The sequence below is a fragment of the Ranitomeya variabilis genome, chromosome 2 (assembly GCF_051348905.1).
Source record: "Ranitomeya variabilis isolate aRanVar5 chromosome 2, aRanVar5.hap1, whole genome shotgun sequence".
Taxonomy (NCBI): domain Eukaryota; kingdom Metazoa; phylum Chordata; class Amphibia; order Anura; family Dendrobatidae; genus Ranitomeya; species Ranitomeya variabilis.
The window spans coordinates 268,060,137-268,078,097 of NC_135233.1; the positions used below are offsets into that span (position 1 = coordinate 268,060,137).

General features: G+C 42.4%; 1 protein-coding gene across 4 annotated transcripts in view; it reads left to right on the forward strand.

The window, feature by feature from the left end:
- STARD8 (StAR related lipid transfer domain containing 8) overlaps positions 1-17,961 on the forward strand; it is a 233,389-nt gene that overhangs the window by 192,435 nt on the left and 22,993 nt on the right. For all 4 annotated transcript variants that reach the window (XM_077284933.1, XM_077284931.1, XM_077284932.1 and 1 more), the window contains 5 exons: positions 10,197-10,268; positions 11,843-11,924; positions 12,822-12,885; positions 13,105-14,360; positions 16,630-16,803. In XM_077284933.1, the coding sequence (XP_077141048.1) occupies positions 10,197-10,268; positions 11,843-11,924; positions 12,822-12,885; positions 13,105-14,360; positions 16,630-16,803 (1,648 nt within the window). The remainder of the gene's footprint in view (positions 1-10,196; positions 10,269-11,842; positions 11,925-12,821; positions 12,886-13,104; positions 14,361-16,629; positions 16,804-17,961) is intronic.

Consider the following 17,961-nt stretch of genomic DNA (forward strand, 5'->3'; position numbering starts at 1 on the left):
ATGGTATTACATAAGAAAATCTTTTTCTTCTTCAGAATCTATAATTTTTTATGGATTTTGACCGCCATTTTTGTGGTGTATATTTTCTGTATTGGATGTTCAGTATTAGCGATATGATGCACCCCATTGGAAACATGATGAGGACTGCTCGTAAAGCATTTCTTGAAGATTCGTACACGTGCTTAGAACCATGCATTTCACTTTGTACTGAGGCTTAGGTTTACCTTACGTGCAATCCTGGTGGCACGTATTGTGTATAAACCAACTTTATTCTCTCTTAGGAATGCAAGTTATTGTCTATCCACGAAGAGGTGTGAACCTGAGTGCTGGGAGTTGTAAGAACCGCCCCATCAATCACAAGAACGAGACCTATAGTTAGAACATCTTTCAAGCTTGCGAACCCCACTCCAAGTTTTCTGGAGAGGAATTCATCCAGACTGCCTTTTTACATGTCAGTCTTAATCCAAAATCCACAGGCGTATGATGCACTAAATTGATTAATTTGCATATGCCTCATAAATTTCGGGGCATCCTTCAGCCATCCTTGTACCAGTGTCAGAGAATTTACTCCTGTCGTGGAGAGGGGCACATTTTTCTATAATTTGTCATTTTTGTGGTGTAACTAATTATTGAGAATTTGTGGAGATCCTCTAATAGGCTCCATCGTTTTCTCAAGATGAAATAGTAACCCTAAAGAGTCCCTAAAGGACCCCTGAGGTCTGTTGGGTGCCGTTTACACTTGAGATGGGACCATTACCTTTTCTCTGCCCCAATAATGGAATAAAACTTCTATTGTGAACCGAGCCTAAGAATGGATCGGCAGAGCACGTGCTTCATCACAGGGAACTGCTGACCCTCTTTCTGGAGATCATTGGGTTTGTCAGTGGTCAGCAAGTTATGGCGTATCCTGTTATCTTGGTACAATACCTTTTTTAGTTCGGACAGTTTGTGTGCGGTTTATTAACCCTCTCCTTTATGTCATCGGGCAGCACAGTTAGGAATGCAGTTCTGTCTGGCACAATGCAGGCTGGGAGGAAGCTTCCCTTTCCTCCTATTCTGATACACCCTCATGGGGTTTCTCTCATTAGTATTACATGCCATGGACCCTCAGAGAAGCTTTGACTCGATAAAATGGTCAGTGGAGAACACGTTCAGCGTGAGCTTGGCCTTGGCCGAGGGGCATAAAGGCTGCGTATGTTTTCCTTTTTGGATATGCCACATTCCTTTATATAATAATAGCTGACATGTGAACTCCACAGGCCTAAAATTGTATTTCCATCATCACTGGACAGATAATGTTTCTTTGTCTTTATATTTAGCCTTTTTAGATCCGTGGCCACTTTTGCACATTGCCTGGTGCCCATTCGGGCCGTGTTTACATGGTTTCTGCAGAAGAACCATGGAAGTCTTCTTTAGGGAATGGAGAGGGCACAATCCTGATTTAGTTTGCGTAGGCTACGCTCACACCGGAGTTTGGACACTTGGTTTGTCTGTTCCATTTTTAGGAGCAGAGAAACAGAACTCGTATTCACACCCTTAATTGGCAGAACTGAGGCAAACGGAGGCAGAGGGACACATTGATTACTATGGAGTTTGTGTGGGTTTCGTTACATGTCCATTTTTTTAGAATGGCAAAAAAGTTCTGCATGATGTGCGTTTATCTTCCTCTGCATAATGAAACCCAGATCAACCCCATAATTACATTGTAACTCCATGTCGTCCGTTAGTGGGTTCCTCAGAACCGGTTGTACTTATTTCCACTTTACATTTTAGACCAGGGCTAAATCTCTCATGCTGTTTTTGCTTGCACAGTTATAAATAACAAATCTGGATCTCCACCTCTGACGTGCATGTGTGTTTTTGTGCAGCATAAATATTGGAGGACCACAGTGGTCAAGCATTAGTTACTGATGATACAGTGTATGAGGCAGTTTGGCATAACATCCACACCAACGCAGGGTTTAAAGGGAATCTGTTACCGGGTTTTGCTATATAATCTGAGGACAGGATGAGGTAGAGGTTAAAACACAGACTTCAACAATGTGTCACTTATCGGGCTGTGTGCTTTGTTTACTTACAATGAAGGTTTTATCACCAGGACATTATCACTTCCTGGCCTACAGCTCACGTGACTTCTAGATCAACTCCGCCCTCTCCTGTGATAAGCAGCTCACTGTCCATAGACTATGTACATAAAAAGTTATGGTTTGGGAGGTGTTGGATTTCTCAGCTCTGCTGCATGCTACATCTAAAAACTCTGATTGTGTCACAACAGCTGCACCCAGTAAACTAAGTGAGACATAGCTGGATTCTGGGTCTCTCTTCGAATATTATGATGCTCTCAGATGAGGTAGCAAAAACCTGCTGACCGATTCCCTTTAATGAACTTGACTTGGTTTTGGGGATAGAGCTATTGAATACGATATGGCTGCAGATTACTTGGACACAGGTAGATGTGGGTGTAGGGACATGTGGCAAGGATAACACGTCGCCATTACTGTGCTGTTCTCACATCGCTGTTCAGAATAATGACAGCTGATATTATACAGCACATTCATGGATTCACTTAGTTTTGATACACTTTTTACCAAATATATAACAAAAATATAAGTATAAGGAACAATATTGATCTTGCCTTCTCGAGCCTTTCTTGGCCAGTGATATACCCTGGATGTTTGGTGTGTCTCGGGTTTAATTCCTTTTTTCTCTTTCTGGACTTTGTTCTTTTTGATGACTTAGTCCTGAAATTAGCAGTACAAAATAGAGGTGAGCACAAATGTTGTGAAGTTTAGAGTTGGGGTGTCACCAGACCCTTCTACTTTTAGGTTCATTTAACTCCTTTTTGGAAAGAGTCATTGTAAGGGCTCATACTCACTTGTGTGAAATACGGGCGAGTCTCGCATGTTAAAACCCGGCTCTGCCGCCGGCACTCCAGAGCGGAGCGTGCGGCCGCATAGCAATACATGGAGCTGCACTCTCCGCTCCCAAGTGCCTGCGGCAGAGGCGGGTGTTACCATGCGAAACTCGGCCGTATTTCACGCAAGTGAGTATGAGCCCTAAGACTTCACATTGGACGTGACGAACATCCGTGTAGCCCCTAGTTAAGTGGGGCTGTTCCCAAGGAAAAACACAGACAAGAAAAACAGAAAATACAGAATGTGTTTTTGTTTTTTTTTCTAACATTGTGCAAATTTTTTAGAGTAACTAATAGTGATGAGCGAATATACTCGTTACTCGAGATTTCCCTAGCACGCTCTGGTGTCCTCCGAGTATTTTTTAGTGCTCAGAGATTGTTTTCCTCACCGCAGCTGAATGTTTTACATCTGTTAGCCAGCTTGACTACATGTGGGGATTCTCTAGCAACCAGGCAACCCCCACATGTACTTATGCTGGCTAACAGATGTAAAACATTCAGCTGCGGCGATGAAAGCTAAATCTCCGAGCACTAAAAAATACTCGGAGGACCCCCGAGCATGCTCGAGAAATCTCAAGTAACGAGTATATTCGCTCATCAGTAACTAAACTTTTTTTTTTTTTTCTATAATTTTGTCCAAAAGATATTTCCTTTGCAAATACCTTTTTATTAGGGGATTTTTCTTTCTTCCTGTAAAAAAAAAAAAAAAAAAAAATATGTACCGTAAGTGGATTCCAACCCCCTGGTTTTCCCCTGCTTAAAGGGGATATCCGGGACTTTTTTTATTTTTTATTTAAAAGCATGTAGTTGCTAACACAGGAAACTACCTGTCTGTTCTACCTGGCGCCGGTCATTGACCGCTCCTGCCAGAGATTTAGCTACCCCCTGTCAAGAGAGCAGCAGTTTCTCTTCCTGTTGACACGGCAGTACTACTGGTGTCATGTGGATTGACAGCCGGCTTTCGCTCCCTAATTGGGGAATCAGCCTGTCAATTTGCATGATGTCCATAGTCCCGCCCTGTTGACAGGAAGTAGCTGAATCTCTGGCAGGAGCGGTTAATAACCGGCGCCGGGTACAACAGACAGGTGGTAGCTTCTGTCAGTAACCACATGCCTTTTTTTTTTCTAAAGTCCCAGATATCCTTTTTAATTACCTGTCTTGTTATCTGAACATACTCTTTTGGAGTACAGTTGATGGCAGTGGTGGGTCAGCATCTGCCTTCTCTTCTGAGTGTTCTGCTTAGTAGGAGAATTCCTGCAGCAGCCTATCCCCATAGATGGGACTCTTTCAGACGAACCTATTATATGGACATGTTCTATCCGTATGAGCAGCATACCGCGAGCACACGTACCCAATGTGCCAGTGCCCATGGCTAATTTTCCACTCGGACCAATGATCTGCGATGAAAAATCACAGCGTTCACTACTTTAGTTCGATTTCTGGACTAGATTAGTCCGTATAAATAGCAGGCCTCTCCAGCACAGGGAGCCAGTCACGTCCACAGTTTGCATGAGTTTTATTTCCGTAGTCTGAACCTGGCCTAAGTGAACCGCAGATGCTGAGCTGGCCTTTTCATTGTCATCATCTGTACTCCAAATGAGTACACTCGGATAGAAATGCCGCTAAAGGCAGAGGAATAGACTGGAAAACAGCAGGGGTTTGGAGATCACTCACATGCAATTTATTTTACAGGAATTATGCGAAATCCCTTTAATAAAGTGATATACAAAGTTTTATAGCTTTTCATGCTGGACAAAATTATTAAAAAGAAAAAAAAGTTTAGTTACCCTTTTAAACCTTGGCAAGCATGCCATAACTGTAGCTGCCAACTTCCAACACCAGCTGATCTCGGTGCAGAATTACAAGTGATGCTCACTACTGTTCCTCCCGACAAGCACCATTTATTCTGTGCTCTTTCTAGGACCAATATGGAGATGCAGGGCAGCCATGTTTATAACGTCTTCCTGGTAGATGCCATATTTCTGAGAGTTGGTATATAGGCACTGGCTGTCTTTCAGGAAAAAGTAAAAACTTCCACCAACGTACAATTTGATTTAAAGATGTTATCCAGCTTTAAGTGATTACATCTCATTAACAACATGTTAAATGTCACAATGTAACTCAACCAATAGTCAATGCAAGCTTAGACAAGTTAGTCTGGAGATTCCTCAGTTATCATCCAGAGTAGGCCACTGTGAGCAATATGGCACATTTTCAGATTGTCTCGTCTAAGTTTGCTCTGTCTAAATATTGGTTAGGATTAGTGAATCTGTCCTGTTGTCTTCACTGTAAATTGGCCTTGCGCCCCTCTTTACACTCTCTTGTTTTTCCCATTAAGTCATTTCCTTCAAACTATCATTTCCTCTGAAGTCTCCAGTCAGAAGGTTCCCGCCATTCATGCAGACATAAGCTTTGTATAATACCATACAATAGTTACATAAGGTTGTCCTGGATTTAAAATTTTTTTTTTTTTTTTTTTTTTTTTTTTTACTTTTTAAGGTTGTGTTGTGATTCAACTTTTTTTTATTTAGCAGAGTCTCCATGAATCCTTTGTGATGTTTTATACAGCAGTCTCGGTATATCCAATGTGATTTATACAGCAGTCTGTGTCTCTTATGTGATGTATATGCAGAAATCTGTGTATCCTGTCTGATGTATATGCAGCTGTCTCAGTGTACCCTATGTGATGTGTATACAGCACTCATTGTATCTTATGTGAAGTATATACAGCAATCTCATTGTGTCCTATATAACGTGTAAATAGCAGTCTCTGTGCATACTTTTAGGTGTATATACAGGAAACTCAGTGTCTCCTATGTGATGTATATACAGAAGAATTAGATGCATGGCATGCCAAACATAGTGATATGGAGGGTGGAACTGAATGGGGAAATGAGAAGTCGGAGATCTGCTGGGCGGGATTTGATGGGTAATTATGTCATTCTGTAATTCCCAGAGAATCCAAGACTAACTTCCTGTCTACATATTAGCCATACCTACCTAATCACTTGGGGAGCTGTCCTACTGTCCCTGCAAGTGAGAGTATGTCCCAACTTTAACTGTATTTGTGTCCTAGTGATACAGATAGTTGAATATGGTGGTGGAGCAGAGCCGATGCCATTGTGGGGGCATCATACTGTGTGTGTTGAGAAATATACTGTGGGGGACACCATACTGTGTGTGAGTTGAATATACTATGGGGTTATCATCCTATGTGCGGGTGGAATATACTCGGTTGGTGGAATATACTGTGGGGACATCATGCTGTGTGGGAGGTGTGACTATACTTTGGAGACCTCACACTGTGTATTGGAAGACTGGGGGCATAATAGTGTGTGAGGGGCCATAAAGATGGTGCCATACTGTGGGGGAAACATTAATGGGCTTCACTAGGAGCAATGCATCTATCTCTCTTCCCTGCTTTTTAAAGTTGGGATGTGTGACTTGGCGCATGTACTGGATTGTTTATCAGACCGGAGATATCATGACCCAACTTCTTAATACATAGGGAAATAAATAGATGTATCTGAGGTGGAATGAAATAAACTGCAAGAATATTCATTAAATTGAGCCTATCCCACAATATATTGTAGCCTTTATTACAATAAATCCCTGTCTCCTCTTCTGACATTTTTTATTTGCACCAGAATTTAGAGCCCTGCTATTCAGTTAGGAGCGGTGAGAAGTGGCCGTGGCTTCGAGCTTGGCCGGGGCTTGGAAACATTTACGTTTCTTTCCAATGTAGCTTCCTTCTCGGCATTCTGCATTTATAATGAATGGGCTGTGATGTACTGTATAGCACACTTTTTTTTTTTCTCCTGCTGTTTTTTTTTTTTTGTACTAGTACAAGGCTCTGGTTTTCATAGACCTTTTACTCCTACTGCATGTATATAAAAATTCCCAACCAGAAACTCGATGAGCGCCTCGGTCGCCGTCACTGCAGTGCGCGGAGACCATCATGCAGCACTGGCTTTGTAGGAGGCAGGGTACAAGGTGTATGTCTAGACATCTAAGAGGGAAAAACTCATTAAAAAAAACCATATGGGGGAGGGGTGTTACAAGAAATTGCACATGTTTTTAATATGCAGCTTAGATCGCGGACTTCTTACATGTTGTTTTTTTGTGTTTGATCTTTGGTAATGCATTAGAGGTCAGGGCCAACATTTATAACCAGACACTTCTGCATTTATTGTGGTTAGACTCTTGTTTGGGCAATACATATTTTTTCTTTTTTTGTGTGCAAAAAATTACATTTTCTATAGCCTCTAATAAAGAGTAACTTTTTTTTTCATAAATCAATAGGGAAAATGGGAAAGTGTTAGTAATCATATTAGAGAAATTGTCTTTTCTTCTCTAGGACTAATCATTCATTCTCAAAATTCTCAATTCCTAGATAAAAATCTGTATTCAGTGAAGCCAGATTATTTCCTAAGATAGGAGATGACATTTGGCGCTCAAAGTTCTATGGAGAACTTAATCAGGAGAACTTGCAACAGGATGTCTGTGTCTGCCTACAGCTCCTCCTCCCCTTTCCACAGAATTTTAAAAGCACTAATTCTCATCTCCTATATTGATTTATGAATTAAAAATTTAAAAAAACAATGGTTACTTTTTTTTAAAGTTTTTTGTTTGCTTGGGCTACCTGGTCAGGCTTTATGTGTAATGAAAGAGTTAAAAATGGGCAAGTATCAGAAATTTAGTGAAAAAGTGTGATGGTTTGATGATTGGATCAGAGTAGCACAAGTCCAATACATGGGGTCTCCATCTCGCTAATTACTGGATTAGTAAGATCTTCTAATATGAGGTGTTTATTCATGTTATGGCGTATACACTCACCGGCCACTTTATTAGGTACACCTGTCCAACTTCTTGTTAACACTTAATTTCTAATCAGCCAATCACATGGCGGCAACTCAGTGCATTTAGGCATGTAGACATGGTCAAGACAATCTCCTGCAGTTCAAACCGAGCATCAGTATGGGGAAGAAAGGTGATTTGAGTGCCTTTGAACGTGGCATGGTTGTTGGTGCCAGAAGGGCTGGTCTGAGTATTTCAGAAACTGCTGATCTACTGGGATTTTCACGCACAACCATCTCTAGGGTTTACAGAGAATGGTCCGAAAAAGAAAAAAAATCCAGTGAGCGGCAGTTCTGTGGGCGGAAATGCCTTGTTGATGCCAGAGGTCAGAGGAGAATGGGCAGACTGGTTCGAGCTGATAGAAAGGCAACAGTGACTCAAATCGCCACCCGTTACAACCAAGGTAGTCCTAAGAGCATCTCTGAACGCACAGTGCGTCGAACTTTGAGGCAGATGGGCTACAGCAGCAGAAGACCACACCGGGTACCACTCCTTTCAGCTAAGAACAGGAAACTGAGGCTACAATTTGTACAAGCTCATCGAAATTGGACAGTAGAAGATTGGAAAAACGTTGCTTGGTCTGATGAGTCTCGATTTCTGCTGCGACATTCGGATGGTAGGGTCAGAATTTGGCGTAAACAACATGAAAGCATGGATCCATCCTGCCTTGTATGGAGCATCTTTGGGATGTGCAGCCGACAAATCTGCGGCAACTGTGTGATGCCATCATGTCAATATGGACCAAAATCTCTGAGGAATGCTTCCAGCACCTTGTTGAATCTATGCCACGAAGAATTGAGGCAGTTCTGAAGGCAAAAGGGGGTCCAACCCGTTACTAGCATGGTGTACCTAATAAAGTGGCCGGTGAGTGTAGGTTTATCATTACTGATGAGCGAACGTGCTCGGATAAAGTGTTATCTGAGCATGCTTGGGTGCTAACAGTGTGACTTCGGCATCCTCAAAAAATATGCTCGAATCCCTGCGGCTGCATGTGTCACGGCTGTTAGGCAATCCCTACATGTGTTGCTGCTGTGGAACAGGCGTGGGGACTCGAACATATTTGTCGAGCACACCCAAGACACTCAGTTAGCACCCAAGCATGGTCGCTTATACAGTGTATGTGTGTGTATATATTATATTATATTATATTATATTTTGCCAGGGAAAGTTTCCAGGCGGGTGTCCAGACTTTAGTCCGTTCCATGAAGCTCCTGAGAGAATTCTTGGTGAATTGTAGTGTAAATGGTGTGCTGCTGTCACGTAGGTCCTTTCGGCAGTGCACGGGTTAAGTCCGCTTACCAATAGGTGTTGCTGCAGATGTTGTTCGGTATCCATGTTACGGTGAACATGCTTTCCCAGTGCCTGGCCTCCGATGACATATGCCTGACTGCAGGAACATGCTTCACTGACATTACTGGGCTCTCGCACTCCGGAGGCTTACAGTCTGAGCCAGACTCTTGAAGGACATGGGCCCTTAGAGGCATGTTGGGTCTAGCCTTACTTCATAGATGAAGTCATGTTCCTCAGTGTCTGACCTGACTTGTGTGCTGTGATATATGGGCTATTGGGCTACAGAGAAACATTCATGCATATTTGACATAGGAAATGCCCCAGTGTAATGATAGCCTACTGACAACATTCCTACAAGTGACTCAACAGCAGAGTCTGGTGGCTTTCCAGCCCCAGGCCTCCAGCTAGAGGCGATCCTCTTTCATATGTGTCATCCAGTTATTTTCTGGCTACAATGGTTAAGTTTACATTATAATACAGCTGAAAGAAGTCAGAAAAGGGCAATGTGCACCTCTCCGACTAGTGTCGTGGACATCTCACCTTTCAGCATGCTTGAAAGTGATGATCTAAATGTGAGGGACAGGCTGTGATCATCTTCTCTCAGCTCCTACTGGAAAATATTTAGCAGTGGAAACTATTTGGTAGAGAGTAAGGGAGGGGTTAGAAACGTGCCGGAGAGGGAGAATCGCCGTGGGCTCTAAAAATGATAAGCAAATCCGCTGACATGTGCCCTTATAATACAAGACCTTCTCCATGTCAGTTGCAATGTGGGGGGTAATGAGCGGCGGTAATAAATTAGTGTGTCCCTATTATAATGTTAAGTATGGCTCAGAACAGCAAACCTACCTGAAAGTGGAGGAAGATCTTTGTCATCCTCATTGGTTATCGCCCAGCTTTTCCGAGATTACACACCTACCAGATGACTGCATAGACGTTATGACAATGGACCAGAAGTGGACACCTCAAGGAGTACATCTTCTCTGAGCCCCACTATATAGTATCAGTCTATTCATTTTTTACTAAATATGAAACTTACTGTTGACAGCGAAAGTTTCAGAAATGTATGTGGCTGAAATGTGACATGTAAGGCATGATATTGTGAACATAATCTTACATATGCTTTCTTCTTCTTCAGACATTGAGGCCAAGAAGGCTTGTGACTGGTTGCGGGCTGCGGGCTTCCCCCAGTATGTGCAGTTGTATGAAGGTAATCCTCACTGTGCCATTATGTGATCACAAGGGGCGCGCACTGCTCCGGGATCTGACGTCGGGGTCTGGGGAGACGCTGGTACATGGTCAGTATGGGTGCCATGACAACTGTCCTACCCAGCGAGTATCGGTTACATGTACCGGACCCATACATAATACTTGCTGGGTAATAGTATCTCTCCTAACATGATGTCCAGTTGGGTGGGAAAGTATTTCTGGACAAGCCCTTGCCCTTTTTAAGAAGAATTTTGTGAAAAACCAAAAGATGGCTTTTTTCTTCCAACAACAGTGATCCTACTCACAAACTGTATGTTGTCCCATATATTCATCTTGTTAACAGATTGGTGAAGAAATGGTTAAAGTCCTGACACGGCCGTGATTTTCTGGGCCCTATATTATGTGCATGGTTTCCTTTCCTTTCCATGTGGCTTTTTATCAATGGGTACAGTTGGCGCGTACTCTTCCTGTGCTGACTTTGTTGCTTGGCATGGGGATACTGGACTTTACTGCTTAGCTCTAACCAGTCTGAGCCACAGACTCAGGAATCTCGGCTCCGACACTCACATGGGGCCGAGAGGATGGGATCCAGCTCTTGAACAATAGCTGGAAGCATGGCATCATGGGGAAGTGTCAGGCCAACTATTGTCTTCCCAAGTGACTTCCAGATCACCCCCTCCCGAAAACAGCTCCCAAATAAACAAAGACGACAGCAACTGCTAACAACCCAAGCTCATAACTAGGTGCAAAACCTTCCTTCCCGTTCCTGAGGGAAGTGGTGAATCAGCTGTAGATTCTGCTCTCTGTGAAGTGACATCCCACTGTAAGTGTATGACTGGAGGAAAGCACAACCACATCAAATATTGCCTTATCCAATCGTTTTATACAGATCCAGGACTGGGGTAGGACTAGGATATGCACATGTATCCAACCCCAGTATTAAAATTGAGTGTAAATCCATAATACCGCGATACTGTACACCTACATATAGAAATACTGCTCCTATACAGTGCACATATCACACACACTTATAAAAAAAACTAGCCACAGTGCCCTAAGACCAGCATCATAGCGTGCCCACTATAACCTGTGCCCACCCTGGGATGCAGCAATGTAGCACTGTGACCAATGTTGGACTTTGGTGTCAAGGGCCCACCAGTAACCAGCTCCAGGGCCCCACTTTTCAGCTGCATACAAATGTGATATTATCCTCAATCACCAATTTATATACGGTAATAAAGAACTGGGTAGATTGATAAATGAATAAGATGTCGCTTTCTGTACATGGTGATTCAAGTATATAGTGCCAAGTGCTTCTCATATAAGAGGGTGACGGCCTACACCTGCACATGGGCCCACCAGAGGATTCTCTTGTTCTCCGATGGGCCAGTCCAAGCCTGTCTGTGGTAGTCAAGGGCAGTGGTACAGAGGTCATGTGTAGTAAAGGGTCTTTAGTTATTTTTATTTCTTTAGAAGCTTTGGAGTTATATTTTTTCTGTTTCTTTACTACCTGCTTTCTTTCCATGGTACTTTTCAATACATTTGTTGCAATCACCATTTGTCTTTCTTCGGCAGGTTCCCAGTTTCCAGTGGACATTGCATGTGTGAAGAGAGATCATAACTTTTTGGATCCAGATTCTCTTAAATCCCTCTGCAGGTATTTTGCATTGTGTGGCTCAGTCCTCAGATACCAGGGGGTTCTTTGACTGCTTTCTTGTAAATTCCACTAATGGAAGTCACAAGTCTGTAAATAAAAGGCTCTTCTGCCATATCTGTCGGCATGGTTGGGGTCTGCATGGTCCGTTCTATGTAACGGTATATGGACAGCACTCACCTGAGGACAGATCTTCCTTGTCTGTGTATGTTCTTTGGCTACTTGGCTTTGGAAACACAGTTTACGCTTCTGTTGGACATAGCGTTTTACTCCCAGACACCTTTCAGTGAGTCATCCTTAATTCCACCCCACCCTTAAGTCTCTACAATTTTTCCATAATTCTCTAGCGTTCTCCTAATCATCATCTCAACCCTTGACTACAAATACAGGGTGTAACTACTGAAGCATAGTAGTAACCTGGATCTGTATATATCCATCCATTCCTCCATATATTCCAGTAATGTTTGGGTAGATGAGGACTTTGTTTCCATTCTTGTACAGCTGTGGGTATGGTGGCATTTAATGAAAATCATCTTGCACCCTGGTAAGGGGATTTTCTCTTTAGGTGGAATTCAAGCTTAACCCTTCCTGATGCCAGGGATTGTTAAATAAAAACCATGCGCCTCTGCGACTGCTAAGCACTACCTAGAGTTAAAAAAGGGATTTCTTCAGTATTGTTAATCCCCTGAGCAGCTAAATGTCAGTACAGGTTGTACGAAAGGAATTAACCCATTATCCCAAAGCAACTTCACAAACTCCACAGTAAGGTGACTGGTTGTGATCCCCAGAAAGTAGTCAGAGACTAATCATTGATCTAGGATTGCGGCGTTTCTAGCCGGAGTGGAGCACCTTGACCTTCACTTACACTGTAAAGACAAATTTATGTCTTCTTGTTTGCAGGCGACTAATGACACTAAATTCATGTGCATCTATGAAGCTGGATGTTCATTATCACCGAAAACAGGTAAGCTAGATTGGCAATATGAATCTTTGAAATTAAAAAATAGCTTTCATTTGAAGCCAATGCAGGGCAAGTGATATTTTCAAAACTTACCAAAAATGTTTTATGTAAAAGTCTCTGCATGTAGATATTTTCACGCATCATTTAAGTCACAGACCTAAATTCACTGAAGAATCACCAAGAATTATGATTTTCAAGTTTTTTTTTAAATTTTTTACCTAGAATGAAGACTCCGATGATGATGATCAGTGTGCAATCAGTGATCGCTGGGCATTCCAGAGAGCCCAGGGACGCTGGTCTCGACTGGACTCGATTGAACTGTTATCTCCGAAATATGATGGGCCACCTACCATAAAAAGCACATCCAGTAGGGATAGTATCCTAACGGACCTGAGCACAGAACTGGAGGCCACCTCTCTGCGCAGTGCGGGAAGCAGCCGAGGTATTATGGACATAGTAGTTACCCCTCCTGCAGAATTATCTTCTGGGCCTTGTTCCCCAACTGACACTAAGCCATGCAGGAGTCTCAGCGATCAGTCTTTAGCTTCTCACTGTCGGGGATTGAAGGAAAAATCGAAAAAAAGGAAAACAAAGGGCTTTCTAAAAAGGATGGAGTCTTTGCGAAAGAAGGATAAAGACAAGAAGGATCTTGCCACATTGCTTTCCAATGACCTGAAACACTCAACAGATGAAATACATTTCCAAAACCAGTGTGGTGATGATGATGATGATGATGATGTGGACATTCATACATATGATAAAGATTTCCTTCATCCTGGCTATAGGACTAAATGTTCCTCTATTGGTAGTATTAGAAAACCTCATATGGACGGTCTCTGTAGAGGGGTTTATTTGGAAGACTATGATATTGTGGGAAGGGATGGTGTGAGACATGAGTTACCACAAAAGTCGAATCGTCTGGTCTGTATCCCAATGGATCATAAGCCTGGAACTTTCCCAAGGTCTCTTTCTATTGAAAGTTTATGCCCCACAAACCATGTACCTTTGGAAAGTTGGAAAATGGGAAGCAAATCTTTAGGACACTCGGTTTGTAGCAGCATGGACTCTCATGGACTAGAGGTGAGACAGAGAAGAGGGTCATATAGTTCTATCGGAAGCCGTTCAAGCATATATGACAATGTACCCAACTCGCTGACCGGTAGTGGAGATATTTTAGAACGTGGAGGTAGTAGTGATCTTTTTGGCCATTTGGATGATGTTCTCAATCATGTAAAGGGTCTACAGAGGATGGTGGCGCTTTGGTCACGAACTGTGTGTCCAGAGCTTGAAGAAGAGGAAACAGACTCTGGAGGTGAACAAGTTGGTCACCTTGCTTATGAAGAAAGATCAATTTCCGATGTTGGCACTTCAGCCAGTGACTTTGACAGCACTGGTAATTCTCTCAATGAAACAGAGGAAGGAGAAATGAGAGAGAGAAGGGACTCTGGAGTGGGGGCATCCTTAACTAGGCCATCCAGGTGAGTCTGTAGTAGACACTTTATGAAAATCTTCTGAGCCTGAACATACATCTGACATTTACAGCCAATACATTTCAAATGAGAAGATTCAACAATATTTCACGAAAATTGTATAAATTGTATGTTTGTTTTCCCAAATAGCTGTGAAAATTAAATTAAATGACGATACGGCCATTTTTCTTCTCAACCTCATATGTGTGGGCACAGTCATATGTATGTCCCAACATCTTTTTGTGAATGACAGTCCATCTATCCTGCTTTCTTTTATAAACTTTTTTCAGAGTATATGATATGAAGAGGTGTGTCCATTTTAACATGGATGTGGACAGAAAAGTTGTCAGTAAAGGACAATAAATGGGTTGCCACCTGTGCTACTAAACGGTCAGGAAGGACGCGAGTAGTGTGTGGAACCCAGCGTGTACATAATTGGGTTTGGGACAAATCGGGGACTGCTCTATACTCTCCCCGTTAGTCAGTGGGGATTGGCCAGTGACATATTTTGCTTCCTCGTTACCTGTTTGTGTGCACTTGTTCAAAGGAGACTGAAAAGCAAAAAAAAAAAAAAAAAGTTTGGAGCATGTAAAAATGTGAAAATTGTAATTTCATACCTTGTCTACTGATAGTTACCGGCCCCAAATCTGATGATGTTTCTTAGTCCAAATTCTGTCAGGAGCAGCGTCATCAAGGACACCTAGTGAGGATCTAAATCTGTGGCATTGCTGGCAGTGGGGCCACGTGTCCCAGGACTGTTGGCTGCCAATCACTGCTTAGGATTGTTTAGAAGCACACAATATCCCTGGATAACCTGTGGCCCTAGGCGTTACAGGAGACTAGCAACATCTCTGATCCCAGTCACTAAGTCCCCAGGGGGCAAAGCATTTCGTGTGAAACTTCTGTCGAATATGACTTCCTTCTTGCATGGATTATTGTTCACGCCACTGACATATATTTGAGTCGTTTATTCTTTAATATTATTATTATTTTTTTTTAAATTAATTGCATATGAAAACATTGTTGTCTGCCCCTGCCATGCTCATATACATCCTCTAAAATACTTTAACACAGTTTAGAATTGGAAAGAGAGCACATTCTGTACAAGGTACTGTGTGCAAAAGGGGAGATAAGGCAGCTGTACCGCTAATATGTTCAGGTAATGCTTCTGTTCCCCGTGGATCACTACCAAGCTGTTTTTACTATCATTAACATAACTTCTAATTATTAGCATTAATCAATATAAGAAACTGTGTAATAAATCTTATTAGAGAAAAATGCCTCTTTCTCAGCTCTTCGGACACTTCTTCCCCTCTGCCACCTGCATTTATCCCTTTGCATATGACAGAGATATACAGAAAAATCAGGTTTAATGCTGCAGCCCATAGAGGTCTATAGAAAGCCACGGTGGAGGAGGAGAAAGTTGCTGGAGAGAACCTGAGACAGAAATAACCATAAGCCATTGCTTCAGCTCTTAGTGAGTGTTTTATCTCACTCCAGAGATGGGTTCACTGCTACACTGCTTAATACCGATGTATTATGTCCTCCATGTTGCAGCTTCTTTTGGGGGTGTGCTGCAAACAGAGAGGGGAGCAGGATCTTCAATTTGTGCTGTGTATGGAAGACCTCATAACCTATAGTCACCACCTACTCTAGGATGGAGTCCTGGCAAAACTGCTGTTGAGACTACAGTGGGAAAACTGAAAAATTCCACAAGCTCTATCTCTATTTACCAGCTCAATCTGAACTCTATGGAGGAGACAAGCTGCTATGATGTCTCACATACACCGTGCACTGAAACTGAGGGATTTTATGCTTCTTTTACTGTACATGCTCAGAAATAGTAAAAACAGCAGTACTGAGCTGTGAGGCTGTGAATCCAGCTCTTGAATAAGCTTAATCACTCACTCGCTTGAGTAGATCTCCCTGTCTTGTCTGCTTCTGTTTTTTTCTTCATTCTGCTCCTCACTCCCCCTCGCGTCTCCATAAATTATAATAGGAGGTGTAATCTTACACCTTACTGAGCTGGCAGTCCATCTTGTTTGACCAAGACGGATGTGAACTGTTAGTAGAGGGTGAGTTTAATAGAAGCGGGTGGTATAGGGGTCTCCTAAGTGGAGACAGAAGCTGAACTATCTTATAAGCTAGTTTACAAAGTAACTTATTTTTGCTTGTACTATAATTTTGCTCACAATTCCAAGAAAGGAAAGTGACCATTTAAGTTGCAGCAGGGTTAATGTGCAGAATTCTTTTGTCACTTATTCTCTCTCCCTGGCAGGAAGCTTCGCTGGCACAGCTTCCAGAACTCGCATCGGCCAAGCCTCAGCTCGGCATCCCTCGAGATTAACAGGCAATCTGCAGCTCAGCTCAATCTCCTGCAGAAGTTATCATTACTCAGACTTACTGCTATCATGGAGAAGTACTCTGTGCCAAGCAAGCAGGGCTGGGCATGGTGAGTAGAGTTTGTGTTGCTTGCTTCCATCTGGAACATGTTTTTATGAGTTCTTGGCTCTGCCTACTGCACCGCTACAAGAAAAATAGGCGCTAAATCAGCTAGTCCGCGGATGCCGAATTGTGCCGAAGTAAGGCCACTGTGATTGGGGCTGTTAAATTAGGGTTGATTGATACTTCATATGTCATGTTATGATCTGTGCATGACGTCTTGCTAAATTATGGCAAAACCGTGTCTTGCGAATAAACTCTTTAAAGAGAAGCGATCATCAGAAAGTGACCTATTAAATAAATCAGGTTTTTGTGTTAAAGGGGTCGTTTTTTTTTTCTCTTACATTTCACAGTCTGTATTCAATCTAAAAAAAAAAAAATAGAAATCTTGCAACTTTCATGCTGAACACTGAGGTTTTGTGTAGATTCTAATTACCTGTTTAAGGAAACAACACATGTACATAGCCATGATGATCAGAACCAACCCTATTTATTCTTTTTTAACACATAAACCTGTTTTGAACAGTAGGTAATTTTTTGATGATGGCTTCCTTTGACCATGATCAGATTGTGGCCTGTCAATATGGACGTAGTAGCTGCATGTACCCAATACTGCTCAGCAGGATTTGTCTCCCATGGAAGTCAATGGAGAACTACACACGGCATCATGGATCATCAGTGCAAACCTGCTTCCACATAGCGCCTATATGAATGGATCTGCACTCTTCAGTTCAGATGTAGGGGCTGATTCATCAAGGAGTTTTAAACAGTCTGTGCTAAAAAAAAATGTGACTTTTTCACACCGTTTCTGGACAGTTTTGAATATATTGAAAGTGGGTGGAGCTTAGTCAGAGGGGGCGTGTCCAAACATGTTTCTAATTAATAATTATTTATCCAACAAAAGTTGCATAAATGTTGACAGCCGTACACCAGCCCATGCATGGAGTACCTTTCTGGTGGGGGCACACAGCTGAGAGATGTACCAAATTCATTAGAGGTGCAGGCCTATTGACTCATTTGATGCATTTTATTCTAGTGCACCCTTCATAAAGACTGGCATGCAAAATGACAACCTTTTATGAATCGGTCCATATTTTGTGGGCACAAAGCCCTTGATTTCCATCATATTTTGGCTCTAGATGCCTCATTTCATTGAATGGTCTGTGTG